This window comes from Oncorhynchus mykiss, chromosome 13 (assembly GCF_057628025.1).
Source record: "Oncorhynchus mykiss isolate SJ-2025 chromosome 13, ASM5762802v1, whole genome shotgun sequence".
Taxonomy (NCBI): domain Eukaryota; kingdom Metazoa; phylum Chordata; class Actinopteri; order Salmoniformes; family Salmonidae; genus Oncorhynchus; species Oncorhynchus mykiss.
In genome coordinates this window covers 71,857,273-71,878,514 of record NC_143034.1, presented here as the reverse complement: position 1 = coordinate 71,878,514, position 21,242 = coordinate 71,857,273, and the positions used below count along the sequence as shown (strand labels likewise).

The 21,242-nt window shown below is 45.7% G+C and overlaps 3 protein-coding genes across 15 annotated transcripts; 1 reads left to right on the top strand and 2 right to left on the bottom strand.

The window, feature by feature from the left end:
- Nucleotides 1–14: 14 nt before the first annotated feature.
- On the bottom strand, nt 15–7,498 carry aspdh (aspartate dehydrogenase domain containing). 10 transcript variants are annotated; one of them, XM_090197497.1, is made up of 9 exons: nt 7,409–7,490; nt 6,654–6,713; nt 5,465–5,630; nt 5,301–5,385; nt 4,666–4,815; nt 2,618–2,841; nt 1,843–2,383; nt 1,260–1,770; nt 15–1,150 (listed from the first exon to the last, which is right to left on the bottom strand). In XM_090197497.1, the coding sequence occupies exons 2-9, from the start codon at nt 6,706–6,708 to the stop codon at nt 1,113–1,115; spliced, it is 1,770 nt and encodes a 589-aa protein (XP_090053623.1). In that variant the 5' UTR covers nt 6,709–6,713; nt 7,409–7,490; the 3' UTR covers nt 15–1,112. The 10 variants fall into 10 exon arrangements, with proteins under 10 accessions (XP_090053623.1, XP_090053624.1, XP_090053621.1 ...); XM_090197498.1 differs by having other exon boundaries at nt 1,260–1,968; nt 2,107–2,383; XM_090197495.1 differs by having other exon boundaries at nt 1,260–2,232; nt 2,293–2,383.
- A 1,718-nt stretch (nt 7,499–9,216) lies between these two features.
- tmem86b (transmembrane protein 86B) lies at nt 9,217–12,672 on the top strand. The gene is made up of 3 exons (XM_036939262.2): nt 9,217–9,540; nt 9,716–9,959; nt 11,495–12,672. The coding sequence occupies exons 1-3, from the start codon at nt 9,490–9,492 to the stop codon at nt 11,947–11,949; spliced, it is 750 nt and encodes a 249-aa protein (XP_036795157.2). The 5' UTR covers nt 9,217–9,489; the 3' UTR covers nt 11,950–12,672.
- A 496-nt stretch (nt 12,673–13,168) lies between these two features.
- On the bottom strand, nt 13,169–20,552 carry hspbp1 (HSPA (Hsp70) binding protein 1). Of its 4 annotated transcripts, none has more exons than XM_021559372.3 (8): nt 20,123–20,552; nt 19,387–19,517; nt 19,043–19,256; nt 17,094–17,318; nt 16,698–16,853; nt 15,878–15,974; nt 15,678–15,789; nt 13,169–13,610 (listed from the first exon to the last, which is right to left on the bottom strand). In XM_021559372.3, the coding sequence occupies exons 2-8, from the start codon at nt 19,504–19,506 to the stop codon at nt 13,530–13,532; spliced, it is 1,005 nt and encodes a 334-aa protein (XP_021415047.1). In that variant the 5' UTR covers nt 19,507–19,517; nt 20,123–20,552; the 3' UTR covers nt 13,169–13,529. The 4 variants fall into 4 exon arrangements, with proteins under 4 accessions (XP_021415047.1, XP_021415049.1, XP_021415048.1 ...); XM_021559374.3 differs by having other exon boundaries at nt 15,878–15,968; nt 20,123–20,341; XM_021559373.3 differs by having other exon boundaries at nt 19,387–19,512; nt 20,123–20,329.
- Nucleotides 20,553–21,242: the final 690 nt, after the last annotated feature.

Below are 21,242 nucleotides of genomic sequence, written 5' to 3'. Positions count from 1 at the left end.
AGAGCTTGAAACTATAAGGTTCTATCTGTACGTTTTATTGACATTTTGTTATTCCTTGTTCTGTACAATGTTCTCTACATGGAGTACTATATAACTCAATTCATGTTAAGTTCAAAAGAATACAATATAGGAATACATCATTCAAACCATTTAGGCTTCAGAACCTTATTTTTTGCAGATAGAACCTTCTAGTTAAGGTCACAATGGTGTGTGTGTGTGTGGTGTCAACACCAGGGCACTACATAAAGATCCTCATACATTACAGCACAGTAGTGGATGTAACTGCATAAGAGCTGTAAAAGATGTGGGTTGTTGCTAGACGATTGCTAATGAATGTGGTGTCTGCCATCACCCTGAGAGAGAGTTGCTCATTTAACTTGTTACTTCACAAAGTCATGTTTTAATTTGTAGAGAAAAGGAGGGAAGTGCTGCTGGGATACAGTAGTAGGATGTTGTGTAGGATGAAGGTGCAACATTTGATTCCCCAGAATTGTAGATGCAGACTTGAAGGTTTTTGTCATCCTGATACAGTCACACCATATTATATGAACAAGCCCATCTTTGTCAATCCTGATACAGTCACACCATATTATATAAAGCAAGGCCATCTTTGTCATCCTGATACAGTCACACCATATTATATGAACAAGCCCATCTTTGTCATCCTGATACAGTCACACCATATATGAAGCAAACCCATCTTTGTCAATCCTGATAGTCACACCATATTATATAAAGCAAGCCCATCTTTGTCAATCCTGATACAGTCACACCATATTATATGAAGCAAGCCGAACTTCGCTCACACATGATCAGTAACTACAGACACAGCCACTGCAGACTGTTCAGTACCATAGTGTTGTGTAGTGTGTGTGTTTCAGTACCGTAATGTTGTGTAGTGTGTGTTTCAGTACCATAATGTTGTGTAGTGTGTGTTTCAGTACCGTAGTGTGTGTTTCAGTACCATAGTGTTGTGTAGTGTGTGTTTCAGTACTGTAATGTTGTGTAGTGTGTGTTTCAGTACTGTAATGTTGTGTAGTGTGTGTTTCAGTACCATAGTGTTGTGAGTGTTTGGTTGGTAGAGGGAATTGTCTTCTGAAATCCCTCCCTCTTCAGCACAAGTAAACCCGGCCACCATGTCCCTTACACACTGAGAGAAGGAGAGGAGAGGATGGACCGTTAGACAACACAACCCTTCATGTTCTCACACTGATTCATGCGAGAGACACACACACGCGCCCTTCTACAGCAGAACCCACCCAGTAAGCTGCTCCAGAAGGAGTTGTAGGTGGCACTCCCAGTTACAGCTCCACGTTTGGCTGGGTTCCTCCTCACTGTATGCACTGTGAAGCCATTGGCACCAGTAACCTCCACCTGCACCACATGGTAATCACTTAGTCTAGGAGAGGGAGAGAAGCCATTGGCACCAGTAACCTCCACCTCCACCACATGGTAATCACTTAGTCTAGGAGAGAGAGAGAAGCCATTGGCACCAGTAACCTCCACCTCCACATCAGGGTAATCACTTAGTCTAAGAGAGGGAGAGAAGCCATTGGCACCAGTAACCTCCACCTCCACATCAGGGTAATCACTTAGTTTAGGAGAGAGAGAGAAGCCATTGGCACCAGTAACCTCCACCTCCACCACATGGTAATCACTTAGTCTAGGAGATGGAGAGAAGTCATTGGCACCAGTAACCTCCACCTCCACATCAGGGTAATCACTTAGTCTAGGAGAGGGAGAGAAGCCATTGGCACCAGTAACCTCCACCTCCACATCAGGGTAATCACTTAGTTTAGGAGAGAGAGAGAAGCCATTGGCACCAGTAACCTCCACCTCCACCACATGGTAATCACTTAGTCTAGGAGATGGAGAGAAGTCATTGGCACCAGTAACCTCCACCTCCACATCAGGGTAATCACTTAGTCTAGGAGAGGGAGAGAAGCCATTGGCACCAGTAACCTCCACCTCCACATCAGGGTAATCACTTAGTCTAAGAGAGGGAGAGAAGCCATTGGCACCAGTAACCTCCACCTCCACATCAGGGTAATCACTTAGTTTAGGAGAGAGAGAGAAGCCATTGGCACCAGTAACCTCCACCTCCACCACATGGTAATCACTTAGTCTAGGAGATGGAGAGAAGTCATTGGCACCAGTAACCTCCACCTCCACATCAGGGTAATCACTTAGTCTAGGAGAGGGAGAGAAGCCATTGGCACCAGTAACCTCCACCTCCACATCAGGGTAATCACTTAGTCTAGGAGAGGGAGAGAAGCTATTGGAACCAGTAACCTCCACCACATGGTAATCACTTAGTCTAGGAGAGGGAGAGAAGCCATTGGCACCAGTAACCTCCACCTCCACCACATGGTAATCACTTAGTCTAGGAGATGGAGAGAAGCCATTGGCACCAGTGACCTCCACCACATAGTAATTAGTGAATTAAGTTCTTGCACAGCTGTGCTTCAGAGAGTGGGGGTTCCTTAATTGAAATATAGTTTGTAACACTATGGGCAGAACAAGCCCACCTCCTTGCTTGTTCTGCCCATAGTGTTACAGTGATTCCCATTGTAAAAGAGCACTCTGAATCTTGGGTTATTTATGAAGCTTTGCATACGCCGTATCCGACACAATCTCCCCCTGGACGCCAGCGAAACCCAGGGACCCCGCTGCGATGGCCGCTGCCGCCATGGTGTTGACGTTGTTAGGGGCGACGGGACAGAGCTCTGCCACAGAGCCACTGAATAAGACCCGCCTCCCCTCATCCTCTGTCCAATCAGACAGCACGTCTCCTGTCAGACGGAAACATGACGGGTGCTTGGACATCCGGATGAACAGTGCCTTCAAGCAAACAACAAGAGGAGGGGCGTGAGATTAGTAAAGAAAGAGGAGAGGAACAGAGGCAGAGGAGGGATTTAGAAAACGTGTGTTTTGTACATCAGTAATACAACAGAAACTCTAAGATTTAAAGGGAATAGAGAGCAATAGTAAGTATTTTTGTAGGAACTAACTCCACCATGGTTCGTTGGACAACGTCTATGGGGAAATTAATAGCGTTTTTGTAGGGATTTTGGGAAAATGCAGAAAATAAGGTCTATGTAACAGCATTCTGTCCACTACAACCATTCTGTATGCTCTATGTAACAGCATTCTGTCCACTACAACCATTCTGTATGCTTTATGTAACAGCATTCTGTCCACTACAACCATTCTGTATGCTTTATGTAACAGCATTCTGTCCACTACAACCATTCTTTCCAGTACAACCATTCTGTATGCTTTATGTAACAGCATTCTGTCCACTACAACCATTCTGTCCAGTACAACCATTCTGTATGCTCTATGTAACAGCATTCTGTCCACTACAACCATTCTATATGCTTTATGTAACAGCATTCTGTCCACTACAACCATTCTGTATGCTTTATGTAACAGCATTCTGTCCACTACAACCATTCTGTCCAGTACAACCATTCTGTATGCTCTATGTAACAGCATTCTGTCCACTACAACCATTCTGTATGCTTTATGTAACAGCATTCTGTCCACTACAACCATTCTGTCCAGTACAACCATTCTGTATGCTCTATGTAACAGCATTCTGTCCACTACAACCATTCTGTATGCTTTATGTAACAGCATTCTGTCCACTACAACCATTCTGTCCAGTACAACCATTCTGTATGCTCTATGTGACAGCATTCTGTCCACTACAACCATTCTGTATGCTTTATGTAACAGCATTCTGTCCACTACAACCATTCTGTATGCTTTATGTAACAGCATTCTGTCCACTACAACCATTCTGTCCAGTACAACCATTCTGTATGCTCTATGTAACAGCATTCTGTCCACTACAACCATTCTGTATGCTCTATGTAACAGCATTCTGTCCACTACAACAATTATGTATGCTCTATGTAACAGCATTCTGTCCACTACAACCATTCTGTCCAGTAAACCATTCTGTCCAGTACAACCATTCTGTCCAGTACAACCATTCTGTATGCTCTATGTAACAGCATTCTGTCCACTACAACAATTCTGCATGCTCTATGCAACAGCATTCTGTCCAGTACAACCATTCTGTCCAGTACAACCATTCTGTCCAGCACAACCATTCTGTATGCTCTATGTAACAGCATTCTGTCCACTACAACCATGCTGTATGCTCTATGCAACAGCATTCTGTCCAGTACAACCATTCGGTCCACTACAACCATTCTGTCCACTACAACCATTATGCATGCTCTATGCAACAGCATTCTGTCCAGTACAACCATTCTGTCCAGTACAACCATTCTGTATGCTTTATGTAACAGCATTCTGTCCAGTACAACCATTCTGCATGCTCTATGCAACAGCATTCTGTCTAGTACAACCATTCTGTATGTAACAACATTCTGTCCAGTACAACCATTCTGCATGCTCTATTCTGACATATCAGAAGATTAGAAATAGAGAACAATGACCTTCTTCACCTTTAATAACAATCTGAATTGAATCTCATATTAATGAGGTCTACACATTCTCTTATACTAACTCTTATATATTAACTTAACTATCTACATAACGTAACCAACTTAACTATTAACTATGCTATCCCTTATAAATGAACATATTGTATTTGTTAAGTCCTCTTTCCTCCTCCCTCCTTCCCGGCACCTTTAAAGATCCACTATCATTGAGTCTCAGGATATCCTGGCCTCCCCACAATGCACCACTGGGGATATATAGGGTCCTCCCATGATGCTCTGCAGCCTGGCGCAGTTCCTGGTTCAGCTGTGGGTCTGAGAGGGCTGAAGGAGAGCCCACCTAAAACAGAGGCAGACAGATAGAGAGAGAGAGAGAGAGAGAGAGAGGGGGAGGGAGGGAGGGTGTAGTAGTTACTTCATTTCTGGTGCACAGGGTAACAAATGACTTTAAAAGAAGAAATTAGACCACAATCTTTTCAAGCACTACCTTGACGTGTTTCAGATTGGTGTGTGAGGGAAATCCTCCTTTTATCCTGTTGTCATTAGCATATACTGTTAGTATTTATTTATATAGGCATGTTATGCCAGCTGTTTTTCCAGGTTATCCATGCTAGCTAAAGAATGTTCAATAAGAGATAATGCTCTAAAGTGTTCATTTAGATGTTTTTAGAAACAGAGAGAGATCTTACAAGAAAATGGAAATAGAGAGAGAGATCTTACAAGAAAATGGAAACAGAGAGAGGGATCTTACTAGAAAATAGAAACAGAGAGAGAGAGAGGGGGATCTAACTAGAAAATAGAAACAGAGAGAGAGAGAGATCTTACCAGAAAATGGGCCTTAGAGAGGAATTGGACTCCAAAGTCTTTTACAATTTTGGGATGACACACCTCCACAATCACATCAGCACCCCTAGAACACAGACACACACGTTACTTGTGCACATGACATAACACACATTACAGTGTGTGTGTGTGACATGGCTCTCTACCTGTCTGTAAAGTCTGGGAGGTTGTGTAGAATGAGCTCCTCAGCCACTGATTCCCTGAGTTTGTCAGTGTTTCTGTTCCACACAAAGACCAGTGTCAGGCCCACCTGGGCCCCTTCTCTCTGGAGCCGGTCCACAAGGTACTGCCCTGGAAGTTCAACACGTTCACCTTGAATGGGCAGCGTTTACACAGGCAGAACCATTCTAATATGTTGTCCACTTACTGGCAAAGAGCTGATCTGATTGGTCAAAAGACCAATTGGTGAAAGGAATATCAGAATTGGGCTGGCTGTGTAATCACAGGAGGTTGGTGGCACCTTAATCGGGGAGAACAGTCTTGTGGTAATGACTGGAGCGATATTAGTGGATTGGTAACAAGCATATAAAACATGGTTTCCATGGTTTCCATGTGTTCGATGCCATTCCATTTGCTCCGTTCTGGCCATTATTATGTAGTATTGACTACTACATACAGTAGTAGGCAATACAAACTGAAAACCATGAATACAACAAAAGGCCTATCATAAATATACAATCAACATTATGAATACCAGTAGGTACAGATGTAGGATCTACATTTGATCACCCTGTTGCAGGACAACTTGTAGTGTATTTCAGTTTTAAAAAGTCTTCTGAAGTTTGTAATTTCCACTCTGAAATTTCAGACTTGATTTTCCCTAACAAAAAAATGTATCACCCCCCACAAAAATGTCCTTTTATAATAATCCACATAATAATCCACATTTCCTGTTGCTGTAGGATTATTTTCCTGCTGTAGCAAACTGGCTCAAATTAAGATCCTACATCTGTAGATAAAAGGTCAAACAGAACATGAACCTGGTGAACTCTCCGCCCAATCAGTACATGAGTTGATCAATTAACAATCAGACAGAGAAGAAACCCAGCAGTACTTAGGCCCTCGAGGGCCTGTAAATGAATGACCCTGTTGTAAAGTGGTATGATTTACGAAGATGGGACCTACTGACACAGACTGACCACAGCAATCAACCCAGGGACTGCAGCTGAAAATTAGCCGGCTGGCTAAAACTGGCACTTTTATAGTAATGTTGATGAATGTGCATCTTCCCTGTAAAACCACATTTAATAAATGAATGCATTCCACAGTGAGAACATATGAGATGTGGTGAGGAGGGAGGAAGAGAGGAGGAAGAGAGGGGAATACACCACTGACCTAAATGTCCATATCCCACAACTCCAATTCTCATCACTGGCAACATGTCAGTCATGGCTCCTGGTGAGAAAGAAGACAAGAGAAGACAAGTATATGAGTTGATAATTCCCACTGCCAGTGGAGCTCTCCTTCTCTCATGACCTCACACCTCCCCCCACCCACCTCCCCATGACCTCACACCTCACTCCACCCACCTCCCCATGACCTCACACCTCACTCCACCCACCTCCCCATGACCTCACACCTCACTCCACCCACCTCACCATGGTGCCAGAGAGACTGGCTCTCTCCTTCTCTCATGATCTCACACCTCACCCCACCCACCTCCCCATGGTGCCAGAGAGAAGGGCTCTTCAAACTATCCATGACCCCTCTGACCCGGCCAATGATTGATTGCCAGGGTTCAGGTTGTTAGGAGGCTGGACCCCTGAACATCCTCACTTCCTTTCCAGGTCAGAGCCTCACTATAGATTTATACAGCCCTTCCTTCTCTCATTGGGCCATCAGCTATTGTATTATTTACAGCTTTATCATTGTTTCTACTCTCTCTCTCTCTCTCTCTCTCTCTCTCTCGCTCTCTCTCTCTCTCTCTCAGCTCTTCATCTTTTCAAGGCCTTCTCTTAGTACCTAGACCCTATCTACTCTCTCTCTCAGCTCTTCATCTTTTCAAGGCCTTCTCTTAGTACCTAGACCCTATCTACTCTACTCTGGTGGTCCTCAAAACTCTCCTTTTAACAACGTTCACTGCTACTCACCGGTGAATTCCTCTCCCTGCTCTCTTTCTCTCTTTCTCTCCAAACCTTCTCCTTCGCAATCTACATTCCAACTGACACCCCTTCTCAGAGGATTGTGGGAAAGGTAGGGGTCAAAGTCAGACTCTGAGAGAACATGTTAATTATTAGTCCCTGTATCAGTGAAATTGTTGTGGGTTTTGTTTTTGAACCCACACATTTTCACAAAGTTTAGCAGCCGTGAAAGGAAGAGCTGGCAGTGAAAGGAAACTACCTGAACAAGTCATAGATTATGGACAAACCGAATGATAACTATACTGCCGTTATCTGACTGATAATATATTTGATGGATTTTATCTATGTTTTGATCAACACAATTTCTGTTGGTCTTGTAATGGACACAGCAAAGCCTATGAGCTGCGCCACACACGGAAGTGATTACAGCTGAATGTGGGACAATGTAATGTACACAGTACAATGTACACAGTAGCCTAAGTCACATGCTGCCTCCAGTGGCAACACAGTCGTAGAAGCATCAAAGGAATACCATTACAACATTGTCTGTGTGTGACGTCATACCGGCATCCTGCTAGTTAATGACCTATTCTGCCCTTAGATCACCTGACCCGACAGGCTAGTTGACCCTCTTGGTGGTAGGGTTCTGGGTTCACTACAGGTTCACTATTGTTCATAGAACTAAGGTTAGAACCCTTAGTGTTGGTATGACTGAATGTATCTACTGCCACTGTGTGGACAAACTAAGTACTGCTGGTGACTGTTGCATACAGTGGTGGATAGACACACTTTAAGTAGAGTGAGTCGCTCTATTCCCCAAAATGTATCACATACCAACTAATACTTGTCTTTATTTACAACCGTGAGGCAGGAGATGATGAGAAGAATGGTTTTGATGAGATGCTGATAGAGATTGTATATTGTACGGGGATTGTTGTAAGGACTGTCCCCAAGGTAATAGCCATGCTGTCTGACATTGGCTACTGACACAAGTCCATATTCTGCATGTTAGAGGGACATATTTGTAGCCTGGTCCCAGATCTGTTTGCACTTTTGACTACTAAATTCCATTAGGAATTGGCAGTAGAGCCGAGACAGACTGGCACCCAGGCTAGCATATTTGTTCTACATACGTTCCACAGCGTTGTGCCCTACTGAACACAGCCTTGTTCAGAGTCATGTGTCCTACTGAACACAGCCTGGTTCAGGGCCATGTGTCCTACTGAACACAGCCCGGTTCAGAGTCATGTGTCCTACTGAACACAGCCCGGTTCAGAGTCATGTGTCCTACTGAACACAGCCCGGTTCAGAGTCATGTGTCCTACTGAACACAGCCCGGTTCAGAGTCATGTATCCTACTGAACACAGCCCGGTTCAGAGTCATGTGTCCTACTGAACACAGCCCGGTTCAGAGTCATGTGTCCTACTGAACACAGCCCGGTTCAGAGTCATGTGTCCTACTGAACACAGCCCGGTTCAGAGTCATGTGTCCTACTGAACACAGCCCGGTTCAGAGCCATGTGTCCTACTGAACACAGCCCGGTTCAGAGTCATGTGTCCTACTGAACACAGCCCGGTTCAGAGCCATGTGTCCTAGTGAACACAGCCCGGTTCAGAGTCATGTGTCCTACTGAACACAGCCCGGTTCAGAGTCATGTGTCCTACTGAACACAGCCCGGTTCAGAGTCATGTGTCCTGCTGAACACAGCCCGGTTCAGAGCCATGTCTTAATACATGGCTCTGGCCCAGTTCAACTTCACCCTCAAGTTGATGATGTCACTTATCTGGTCTAGTTGGATGGGCCAAGGGTCACTACTGGCAGAGTTGAAAAGTAAAACTGAGAGGAGGAGACATTGGGCATTGATTATAACTGAGCAATCTGACAGATAACGTGTCACTGTGATTGGTCCAAAGTTCAATGTCGACCGGCACCAAGAGACAGGGACACACTCAGACAGACTGAACCAGTGGAGAGAGAAGAGACAAGGAAGTCCAGAGGAAAAGAGAAACACATGAAATCCTCTGGAAGGAGGCAGGACTGAAGGAAACCGGTACAGCCCAGATACACACAGCTCTTGGTTCTGAGAGAGATGGACATCCTTGAAACAGCCGCCTATGACCGAAGACAGCGCAGGAACACGGTATGATCCTTACCTCTAATCACACACGCATGCGCACACACACACACACAAACACTTGTTTGTGTTAATGTATAATAATGTCATTCTTTTAAATCTCTCATATTAACTACCTCCCTTATTCCTCTCCTCTCGTCTCCCTTTCCTCTCTCTCTCTCTCTCTCTCTCTCTCTTTCAGTACTGTGTTCTACTACTCTCTCTCTCGCCGTTCTTCCTGGCCATCGCTGTCTACTTCTATCTGTGGATCCCTGACTCCTCCCCCTCCATCTTCGCTGCGGCTATTAAGGCCGCCCCTGTCATCTCGTTGGCTCTCCTGGTGCTGAGCTACAAAGGGGGGAGGAGTCTCCTCGGTGTGGCGGGGGGCCTGATCTTCTCGGCAGGCGGAGACTGTTGCCTTATATGGCCCGAGCTGTTTCTCCATGGTAACGAGAGCTTTTTCTACTGCTACTGATAAAGTCCTGCAGACACTGCAGACATGGCAGATAGCCTAGAGGTTAGAGAGGGCAAGCCAGAAACTGGAGGTTTGGCAGTTTGAATCCCATGTCTGACTGGATGTCACTGGAGGGTTGGCAGTTTTAATCCCATATCTGACTGGATGTCACTGGAGGGTTGGCAGTTTGAATCCCATATCTGACTGGAGGGTTGGCAGTTTGAATCCCATGTCTGACTGGAGGGTTGGCAGTTTGAATCCCATATCTGACTGGAGGGTTGGCAGTTTGAATCCCATGTCTGACTGGAGGGTTGGCAGTTTGAATCCCATGTCTGACTCGAGGGTTGGCAGTTTGAATCCCATGTCTGACTGGAGGGTTGGCAGTTTGAATCCCATGTCTGACTGGAGGGTTGGCAGTTTGAATCCCATGTCTGACTGGAGGGTTGGCAGTTTGAATCCCATGTCTGACTGGAGGGTTGGCAGTTTGAATCCCATGTCTGACTGGAGGGTTGGCAGTTTGAATCCCATGTCTGACTGGAGGGTTGGCAGTTTGAATCCCATATCTGACTGGAGGGTTGGCAGTTTGAATCCCATGTCTGATTGGATGTCACTGGAGGGTTGGCAGTTTGAATCCCATGTCTGATTGGAGGGTTGGCAGTTTGAATCCCATGTCTGACTGGAGGGTTGGCAGTTTGAATCCCATGTCTGACTGGAGGGTTGGCAGTTTGAATCCCATGTCTGATTGGAGGGTTGGCAGTTTGAATCCCATGTCTGACTGGAGGGTGGCTGGTGTGTAACGTCACTGGAGTACTCTGACATACTTCAATGACTATAAACCATGTATGGCTAATATGGTAAGGTATGCCAGCAGCATACCACCCTGCATACCACTGCTGGCTTGCTTCTGAAGCTAAGCAGGGTTGGTCCTGGTCAGTCCCTGGATGGGAGACCAGATGCTGCTGGAAGTGGTGTTGGAGGGCCAGTAGGAGGCACTCTTCCCTCTGGTCTAAAACAATGGCCCAGGGCAGTGATTGGGGACACTGCCCTGTGTAGGGTGCTGTCTTTTGGATGGGACGTTAAACGGGTGTCCTGACTCTCTGGGGTCACTAAAGATCCCATGGCACTTATCGTAAGAGTAGGGGTGTTAACCCTGGTGTCCTGGCTGAATTACCAATCTGGCCCTCAAACCATCACGGTCACCTAATAAACCCCAGTTTACAATTGGCTCATTCATCCCCCTCCTCTCCCCTGTAACTATTCCCCAGGTCGTTGCTGCAAATGAGAACGTGTTCTCAGTCAACTTACCTGGTAACATATCAATAAATGGTGACATCAACTGCTGTTGTGCACTTGAGCAAGACACTCAACCCACAACTGCTGCTCTTGGGGTGTTGCACTGCAGCTGACTGTCTGCTCCAACCGCTCTGCTTATCTTGTTGGGGAGGATAAAGCACATAGAGATTTGTCTATTTCAGGTAGAATACAGGCAATAAAGTAATGTTGTTGTCTCTCTAATCCTCTCCTCAGGAATGGCCTCCTTCGCCTTGGCCCACCTGCTCTACTCCCTCACCTTCCTCTCCACTCGTTACTCCTCCCCCAGCTCCTCCTCTTCCCTGTCCTACTTCTTCTGCCTGCTCCTGTGGCTGCTGGGGGGAGGCCTCTACGCTTACCTCTTCCCTTTCCTGCAGAAGACGCCGGACGCGGCCGCCCTGACCCCCGGCGTCGGGGTGTACGTGGCTCTGATCGTCCTGATGGCTACGCTGGCGGTTCGCACCCGCCGACCGCTGATCATGCTGGGCAGTTTGATCTTCATGACCTCTGACCTGACGCTGGCGCTGCAGACCTTCAAAGTGACGGAGCCCCTTGAGCACGGCAGGCACATCGTCATGACGACGTACTACCTGGCGCAGCTGCTGATCGCCGTGGGTGACATCAAGGCCGCGGAGGGCGGGGATGAGTTTGCCAAATGGAAGAAATCTTAGTTAAGGGGTCATGTGAGATAGGGGCCAGGTCCCAATTTTCCACCCTGCTCCCGAAGTGTACAAACAACTGTCTCCTTTCTCACATGGACTTTACAATGGTGGAAACTCCCTCCAGCCTACTTATACTAATCTCACGCTTTTAAATCAATGACAGGGAGTGGTTAAGTGCACAATTCTGGAAAAGGGTGGAGAATCAGGACGTTGCCATGGAAAGCAAACTTGGGACTACCATTCTCTGACTAGTCGGCAGCTATAGGAACTTCAGGCTGTTTGTTGAGACTAGACTGAGAATGAGGCAGAAAGAAGTTGAAAAAGGAAGATTCCCCCCAAAGAAAATCCTCTTTATTAAACTAAACCTCAGAGTATCAGGACAGTCTGTCTGTTTGTTGAGAAAGCTCAGGGATGGGAAACATAACCACTGCCAAAATTCAGACAGCTAGATGCAAGGACTGACATGAGACTGACTTGACAGTATTTTCCATAGTCCAGAATAAAGTTAGAAATATCATTCTCCTTCACTCTGTGAAAACAGTCCTACGGTCTTAAAGACATGATTTGAGCTTTGATGCACTTCCCTTGTTAGTTGTGATTTATCAAACACATTCTGTAAAACGGTCTGTTGATATGAAGAGACCATTCTCAGAAATGAAGTCCCTTATGAAAAAATAAAATGTTAATTTATTCATGATGAAATGGGGTTGATAAATAAAGTTGTGTTACATATTTCATGTTATTTCAGACGCTCTGCAAGTCACCCATTATGTTTATAGACAGAAACATCAACAAAACATCGACAAACGGTGGACACTGAATGAAAGACAGTCATTAAAGCCAAAACACAAGAAGCCAACAGAAATGCCTTATGGGTAGTGAAACTCGATCAAAATGGATTCTAATAAAACATCTGACTAATGAAGCTGAAAGCTGCTAAATGGGTAACGCTTTATTTTACAGCCTAATTACCTGCTATTTATTCAGAAACACAAGAACTATTATGTAGTTTAACAGTGTAAATGACTTAGTGTTACCCAATAACTAGTTGTCACTTGGTAAATAATTTTAACAAATACAAGAGGATACCAATTATTACCAAGTAACGTCACACTATGCCAGATATATAAATGGTGACATCTGATATTTTGTGTGTGGAATCTGAGGGAAGCTATGATCAGATAACCCGAAGAAATGTTCAGAAATGACTTACGGTACTATCAGAAAATAAAATATTGTATCTTTATTCAACCAGGAAAACACCTTAGAAGTTAGAAAGCTCTTTTGCAAGAGGTCAGCAGGAAGTAGTCAGGTGTAGATCATAATGATATATAGACTGGACATGGTAGAAGTGACTGAACACAAGAGATAGAAGTTTATCTGCGTCGCCTGGTGACAGTGATTAGTGAAGCACCCTCTGCTCTCTAAAGCCTGCTACACTCTTAGATCCAGCCACCCTGTAACATGGGTCTAGATGGACAACGACATCAGCAGGTTTTCCTCAAGGAGTTTATTTTTTTTAAATAATGTCCTCCTATGTCTCCTAGCCAATGACGGCACTGCAGGAGAAGTGGAGGACCAGTTGGATTTCAGCGATCCATTCCACTGTCGTCAGGTTGCCGTCTGCAGAAACAAGCAGAACGCAAGCGCTTGCAGAACTCCAACTCTTCCTATAAAGAGGAGACCAGAGGAAGGAAATCAGACAAGATGCAGCCTAGTGGAAAATAAGTAACAATATATACCTGGCAAAAGACTGGGGAATCAATACATTATTCCATGTTATTAGCGATGCACCTTGAGAGAGGGGAAAAACCGGTGGGAAGAGTAAGAGGGCCAGAACGAAAAGGTGGTTTTAGAGAGATGGAGAGGAGACACATGGGGAGTGACAGAGGGGTGGTATTAGAGAGATGGAGAGGAGACACATGGGGAGTGACAGAGGGGTGGTATTAGAGATGGAGAGGAGACACATGGGGAGTGACAGAGGGACCGTATTAGAGATGGAGAGGAGACACATGGGGAGTGACAGAGGGGTGGTATTAGAGATGGAGAGGAGACACATGGGGAGTGACAGAGGGGTGGTATTAGAGAGATGGAGAGGAGACACATGGGGAGTGACAGAGGGGCAGTATTAGAGAGATGGAGAGGAGACACATGGGGAGTGACAGAGGGGTGGTATTAGAGATGGAGAGGAGACACATGGGGAGTGACAGAGGGACAGTATTAGAGATGGAGAGGAGACACATGGGGAGTGACAGAGGGGTGGTATTAGAGATGGAGAGGAGACACATGGGGAGTGACAGAGGGACAGTATTAGAGATGGAGAGGAGACACATGGGGAGTGACAGAGGGACAGTATTAGAGATGGAGAGGAGACACATGGGGAGTGACAGAGGGGCAGTATTAGAGAGATGGAGAGGAGACATGGGGAGTGACAGAGGGACAGTATTAGAGATGGAGAGGAGACACATGGAGTGACAGAGGGGTGGTATTAGAGATGGAGAGGAGACACATGGGGAGTGACAGAGGGACAGTATTAGAGATGGAGAGGAGACACATGGGGAGTGACAGAGGGACAGTATTAGAGATGGAGAGGAGACACATGAGGAGTGACAGAGGGGTGGTATTAGAGATGGAGAGGAGACACATGGGGAGTGACAGAGGGGTGGTATTAGAGATGGAGAGGAGACACATGGGGAGTGACAGAGGGGCAGTATTAGAGATGGAGAGGAGACACATGGGGAGTGACAGAGGGACAGTATTAGAGATGGAGAGGAGACACATGGGGAGTGACAGAGGGACAGTATTAGAGATGGAGAGGAGACACATGGGGAGTGACAGAGGGGTGGTATTAGAGATGGAGAGGAGACACATGGGGAGTGACAGAGGGACAGTATTAGAGATGGAGAGGAGACACATGGGGAGTGACAGAGGGGTGGTATTAGAGATGGAGAGGAGACACATGGGGAGTGACAGAGGGGCAGTATTAGAGAGATGGAGAGGAGACATGGGGAGTGACAGAGGGGCAGTATTAGAGATGGAGAGGAGACACATGGGGAGTGACAGAGGGGTGGTATTAGAGAGATGGAGAGGAGACACATGGGGAGTGACAGAGGGGCAGTATTAGAGAGATGGAGAGGAGACATGGGGAGTGACAGAGGGGCAGTATTAGAGATGGAGAGGAGACACATGGGGAGTGACAGAGGGGTGGTATTAAGGCTTCGGATGGCGTCTAGCCAGACCACTGTCCTCCTCCCTTCAAAGACAGTTGCTTGAAAAACGAGAAAAAAAGTGGCAACAGTCCCGTTTGTCCATCTTGAGATGCTGTAGTCAGTTTACACTTCCTCAAAATAGTCTGAATTCATCTACGATAACTTAAGTTATGTTATTACTTTTGACGTTTAGTTGCGCAATTTTACATCTAGTTAAGATGTTTGGTGCAGTATTAAAAAATAAAATGTGCATGTGAACGAGTCTGTCGTTGAAGGATTAACACTTCATTTAAGACTGACGAAGGGGCATAGACTTCAGCTACCGAAATTCACTTTGCCTTGAGAAAAAAGGTCATGAACAGCCGAACCCTCGCCGAAGACCAAAAACATCACAAAACCTCATAATATATACACAAACTGTTCCGGATGGGAAGCAATCGGACGCCTTTAGAGAGATGGAGAGGTTCATGAGTCACACGGGAAGTGAAAGAAGGAGAAGAGTGGAGAAAAGTGTGTAGGGGTACCTACCTGACACTCCTCTCTCCCCTGCAGATCTTCCGCCCGCTGGTTGAGCATCTCCTCCAGCCCCAAGGTAGGGCTCTGACAGTCCCTCAGACCCAGAGGACTCTCCTCCACCAGGCTACAGACAGAGTTTTTTTTATTGAAGCTCCATTGAGAAGACATTGCAACTTTCAAGACATTTTCCTCTGTGTGTTCACATGTATTACCAGCAGAGGGCGCCGAGCACGTGCTCGTGGAAGGAGGAGTGAGGCGTGCGTAAAACAGACACCAGCTGTTGCACCATACCCATGGAGAGAACTGTATCTGAGAGAGGGAGAGATAGTACATTGCCACACAAGGACACATTTATTTAGTTATGATCTAAATAACCCAGTTCAAATCATTTCTTACATCAGGAGGACACAGCATGATCGTCTCTAAACACCACCAATAACAACACACAGCTGCAAACAGAGACAGTCTCTAGACACCACCAATAACAACACACAGCTGCAAACAGAGTCTCTAGACACCACCAATAACAACATACAGCTGCAAACAGAGTCTCTAGACACCACCAATAACAACACACAGCTGCAAACAGAGTCTCTAGACACCACCAATAACAACACACAGCTGCAAACAGAGTCTCTAGACACCACCAATAACAACACACAGCTGCAAACAGAGAGTCTCTAGTCTCCACCAATAAAAACAAACAGAGACAGTCTCTAGACACCACCAATAACAACACACAGCTGCAAACAGAGAGTCTCTAGTCTCCACCAATAAAAACAAACAGAGACAGTCTCTAGACACCACCAATAACAACACACAGCTGCAAACAGAGACAGTCTCTAGTCTCCACCAATAACAACATACAGCTGCAAACAGAGACAGTCTCTAGACACCACCAATAACAACACACAGCTGCAAACAGAGACAGTCTCTAGTCTCCACCAATAACAACACACAGCTGCAAACAGAGACAGTCTCTAGTCTCCAAATGAGTCTCGCAGTCAGACAGAGGACCTGTTAGTCACACACCTTTATGCTCTGGGTGGACTGTGAGCAGGTTGAGGAGTAAGAAAGACGACTTGGTCCTCAGTTTCTCGTTGTCAGACTGCATACCTCTCATCAGCACAGAGAAGCCATCGTGAGACAGGAAGGCCCTGAGACCTACTTCCTGCTCCCGCACCAGACCTGATGGAGAGAGAAAGAGTTACTGTGTGGTACTTCACTGATGCTCAGATCTAAATGAACTCCTATCAGCAACACCCAGGCCAGCAGAACTTCACTTAGATCTGAGAGGAACAGGAGATATTAGCAATATGTTAACCTTGCCTTTTGATAGGCTAGAGTTCTCTCTCATGATTCAGGCTTTACCCAATGGTGGAATGTGCTCTCCATATTGTTTTTATCTATTCAAGGGGCAACACTTACAGGAGACAGCGTAGAGGGCCTTCACTCGAACGGTGGGGTGGGGATCTGAGTCAGTCAGCTGTAGCAGTTTGGGTAGCGCCCCCTTGCTGAGTAAGTGGCACTGCACTTGGGGCATGTTCTGGGCACAGGAGGCGATGAGCTGGGCACCACGCCACCTCACGCTGCCCTGAGGATGGTTCAAGCACTGCGACATACACAGGTCCAAACCACCCAGGGTCATCAGGTCTGACACACAGACAGACCAGAGACAATACACACAGTATTATTATTAATGAATAGAACTTGTCATTCATGTCCATGTTGATCTGTCTTTACTATAATATACAGAGCATTAGGAAGGTATTCAGACCCCTTGACTTTTTACACATTTTGTTACATTACAGCCTTACTCAAATTTATTACACATGTTTTTCATCACACACTCTACCCCATAATGATAGAGTAAACAGGTTTTTAGAAATGTTTGCAAATATATTAAAAAGAATAAACAGAAATACCTTATTTACATAAGTATTCAGACCCTTTGCTATGAGACTCGAAATTGAGCTCAGGTCCATCCTATTTCCATTGATATTCCTTGAGATGTTTCTACAACTTGGAATCCACCTGTGGTAAATTAAATTGATTGGACATGATTTAGAAAAGGCACAAACCGGTCTATATAAAGGTCCCACAGTTGACAGTGCGTGTCAGAGCAAAATCCAAGCTATGAGAATGAAGGAAAATTCCATAGAGCTCCGAGACAGGATTGTGTCGAAGCACAGATCTGGGGGAAGGGTACCAAAAAATGTCTGCAGCATTGAAGGTCCCCAAGAACAGTGGTCTCCATCATTCTTAAAATGGAAGAAGTTTGGAAGCACCAAGACTCTTCCTAGAGCTGGCTACCTGGCCAAACTGAGCAGTAAGGGGAGAAGGGCCTTGGTCAGGGAGGTGACCAAGAACCCGGTGGTCACTGACAGAGCTCCAGTTCCTCTGTGAAGATGGGAGAACCTTCCAGAAGGACAACCATCTCTGAAGTACTCCACCAATCAGGCCTTTATGGTAGAGTGGCCAGACAGAAGCCACAACTCAGTAAAAGGAGTGAAGGCCCTCTTGGCGTTTGCCAAAAGGCACCTAAAGACTCTCAGACCATGAGAAGTAAGATTATCTAGTCTGATGAAACCAATATTGAACTCCTTGGCCTGAATGCCAAGCATCACATCTGGAGGAAACCTGGCACCATCTCAACAGTGAAGCATGGTGGTGGCAGCATCATGCTGTGGGGATGTTTTTCAGCAGCAGGGACTGGGAGATCAGTCAGGACCGAGGGAAAGATGAACGGAGCAAAGTACAGAGAGGTCATTGATGAAAACCTCCTCCAGAGCACCCTGGACCTCAGACTGGGGCGAAGGTTCAACTTCACAATGACCCTTAGCACACAGCCAAGACAACGCAGGAGTGGCGTCGGGACAAGTCCAGAGCCCAGACTTAAACCCGATTGAACATCTCTGGAGACCTGAAAATAGTTGTGCAGCGACGCTCCCCATCCAACCTGACACAGCTTGAGAAGATCTGCAGAGAAGAATGGGAGAAACTCCCCAAATACACATGTACCAAGCTTGTAGCGTCATACCCAAAAAGATGAGTTACTAATTGCTATTAAAGGTGATTAAACAAAGTACTGAGTAAAGAGTCTGAATATTTATGTAAATGTGATATTTCAGGTTTTTTGCTGTCATTATGGGGTATTGTACGTAGTTTAATCCATTTTAGAATAAGGTAACAAAATGTGAAAAAAGGTCAAGGGGTCTGAATGCGTTCCAAATGCAATGTATAAAACTACAGCAACTTAAAGTTGAATTTGATATTGTTTTAACTAGGGTCCATCAAAGACAGTGGAATCTTTCCTTTGGGTCACAAGCTGAAGTGTAATTTATTTACATCAGCACCTGTTTCTTGGCATGTCTCACCTCTGGCATTGTCTAGGTTCTCACACAGCTCTGAGAGAAACTCCAGTGCCCCTTCTGTCTCCCCCTCTTCATCCTCTCCTTCCTCCTCTCCCTCTCTCCCCCTCTCACACCCTCCATCTCTCAGCAGAACGCGCATACACTCCTTCATCTGTTCCACCTCGCTGTTCTGTCCTTTGGCCACTTCCGCAAGAGCTCCTTTCAACCATTCTTTCCTCTGTAACAAAAGTGACATTACGGTCAATGTAAAATTGGTTGTCAATGTAACAAGTTGTTGTGAGATTGGCTAATCTACACAGTCATCTGTAATGAAGACGACCTGGGAGGTGACTAAGAAGGACCATTACCTCCTCTGACATGGGTTCAGGGAGGGCGGGTCCATCTGCAGCAGAGCCAGCCTCCACAGCCAATCGAAGGACACCCTGGAGGTTTTGGGGATGTCTCCTGTTGCGTTGGTCTTCTGCCATGATGCTCTGTGCTGATGAGAAAAATGGGTGAAATTATTCCAGAACTTGTTTGTCAATGTATTATTCCCCAAATTTGGCACTGAATTGTGGTCGGAAAGCAAAATCAACCTATGCACTTTAACGTTCAATTAACTGCTGATTGCAATTAAGGTTCCAAACTGCTCTACAAGTTCTGACATACCATCAGTATTATTCTATCGTCTATTGATAACTTGAAATACTAATTTTAGCTAGATCTCCAGGAAGCAGCTACGGGGCATTAAAAGAGCCGCAGGTTCCTGACCACCGACACATTCCATAGCCCGATTTGGTATTAAAGTGGTTGTAACGAACGTTAGCTAGGTAAGTGACGAAGAATAGGACTTTTTATCCCTGATACTAGGCCTAGCTAACAGCGAGCAAGTTGCTGGCTATGAAAGTTGTCACATAAATATCAAGCACATACAGAATAACGTTAGCTAGGTTTAGCTATTTTGAGAGCTACAGCAAAGGTCTTGGGTAGGCTACAAAGCCAGAAATAAAACTATCCTACTAGCTACTGTTAGCACAGTAAACAACATGTCAGGCAGTTTGACGTAGCTGGGCTGCTCTTTTTACTTTGGTCTCATATACTCGCCTGTTTGTTCAAGACGCCGACTGTCACAATGTTAAAGTTGGTTCTTATTTCGCTGCCCTTTAATACTGTACAAGAATGTAACGGTACTAGAACATTCTAGTTGAGTCCGAAGCTAATTGCTGTGCGTTGAATCATCATGCGTTTCAGAGGAAGCCATTCTTCTTCTTCTGTGGGTTTCATGGAGGACGACAACCCCAAAAGGTGTATTGTCGCCACCAACTGGATGGGATCAAATCAAATGTTATTTGTATTATGCGCCGAGTACAACAGGTGTAGAGTGAAATGCTTACTTACAAGCCCTTAACCAACAATACAGTTTTAAGAAAAAAGATTTATATTTAAAGGAGCAGCAGTAAATAACAATAGTGGAGCTATATACAGGCATACGGGCAGTGATGCAACCCGTCAGGATGCTCTTGCTGGTGCAGCTGTAAAACCTTTAGAGGATCTGAGGACCCATGCCAAATCTAGTCCACAATCATCTCCTTTGTCTTGATTACGTTGAGGGAGAGGTTGTTGTCCTTGTACCACACGGTCAGGTCTCTGACGTCTCATCGTTGTCGGTGATCAGGCCTACCACTGTTGTGTCATCAGCAAACTTAATGATGGTGTTAGAGTCGTGCCTGGCTGTGCAGTCATAAGTGAATAGGCAGTACAGAAGGGGACAGTGTATGCACTCCTGAAGGGCCCCCGTGTTGAGGATCAGCGTGGCGGATGTGTTGCTACCTACCCTTACCACCTGGGTGTGACCTGTCAGAAAGTTCAGGATCCAGTTGCAGAGGGAGGTGTTTAGTCCCAGGGTCGTTAACTGCGGTATGCAGTGATGAGCTTTGCACTATGGTGTTGAAATCTGAGCTGTAGTCAATGAATAGCCTTCTCACATAGGTGTTTCTTTTGTCCAGGTGGGAAAGGGCAGTGTTGAGTGCAATAGAGATTGCCTCATCTTTGGGTCTGTTGGTGCGATAGACCCACTCCATTGGAGTGGGTCTAGGGTTTCTGGGATAATGGTGTTGATGTGAGCCATGATCAGCCTTTCACAGCATGTCATGGCTACAGACGTGAATGCTACGGGTCGGTAGTCATTTAGGCAGGTTACCTTAGTTTTCTTGGGCACAGGGAC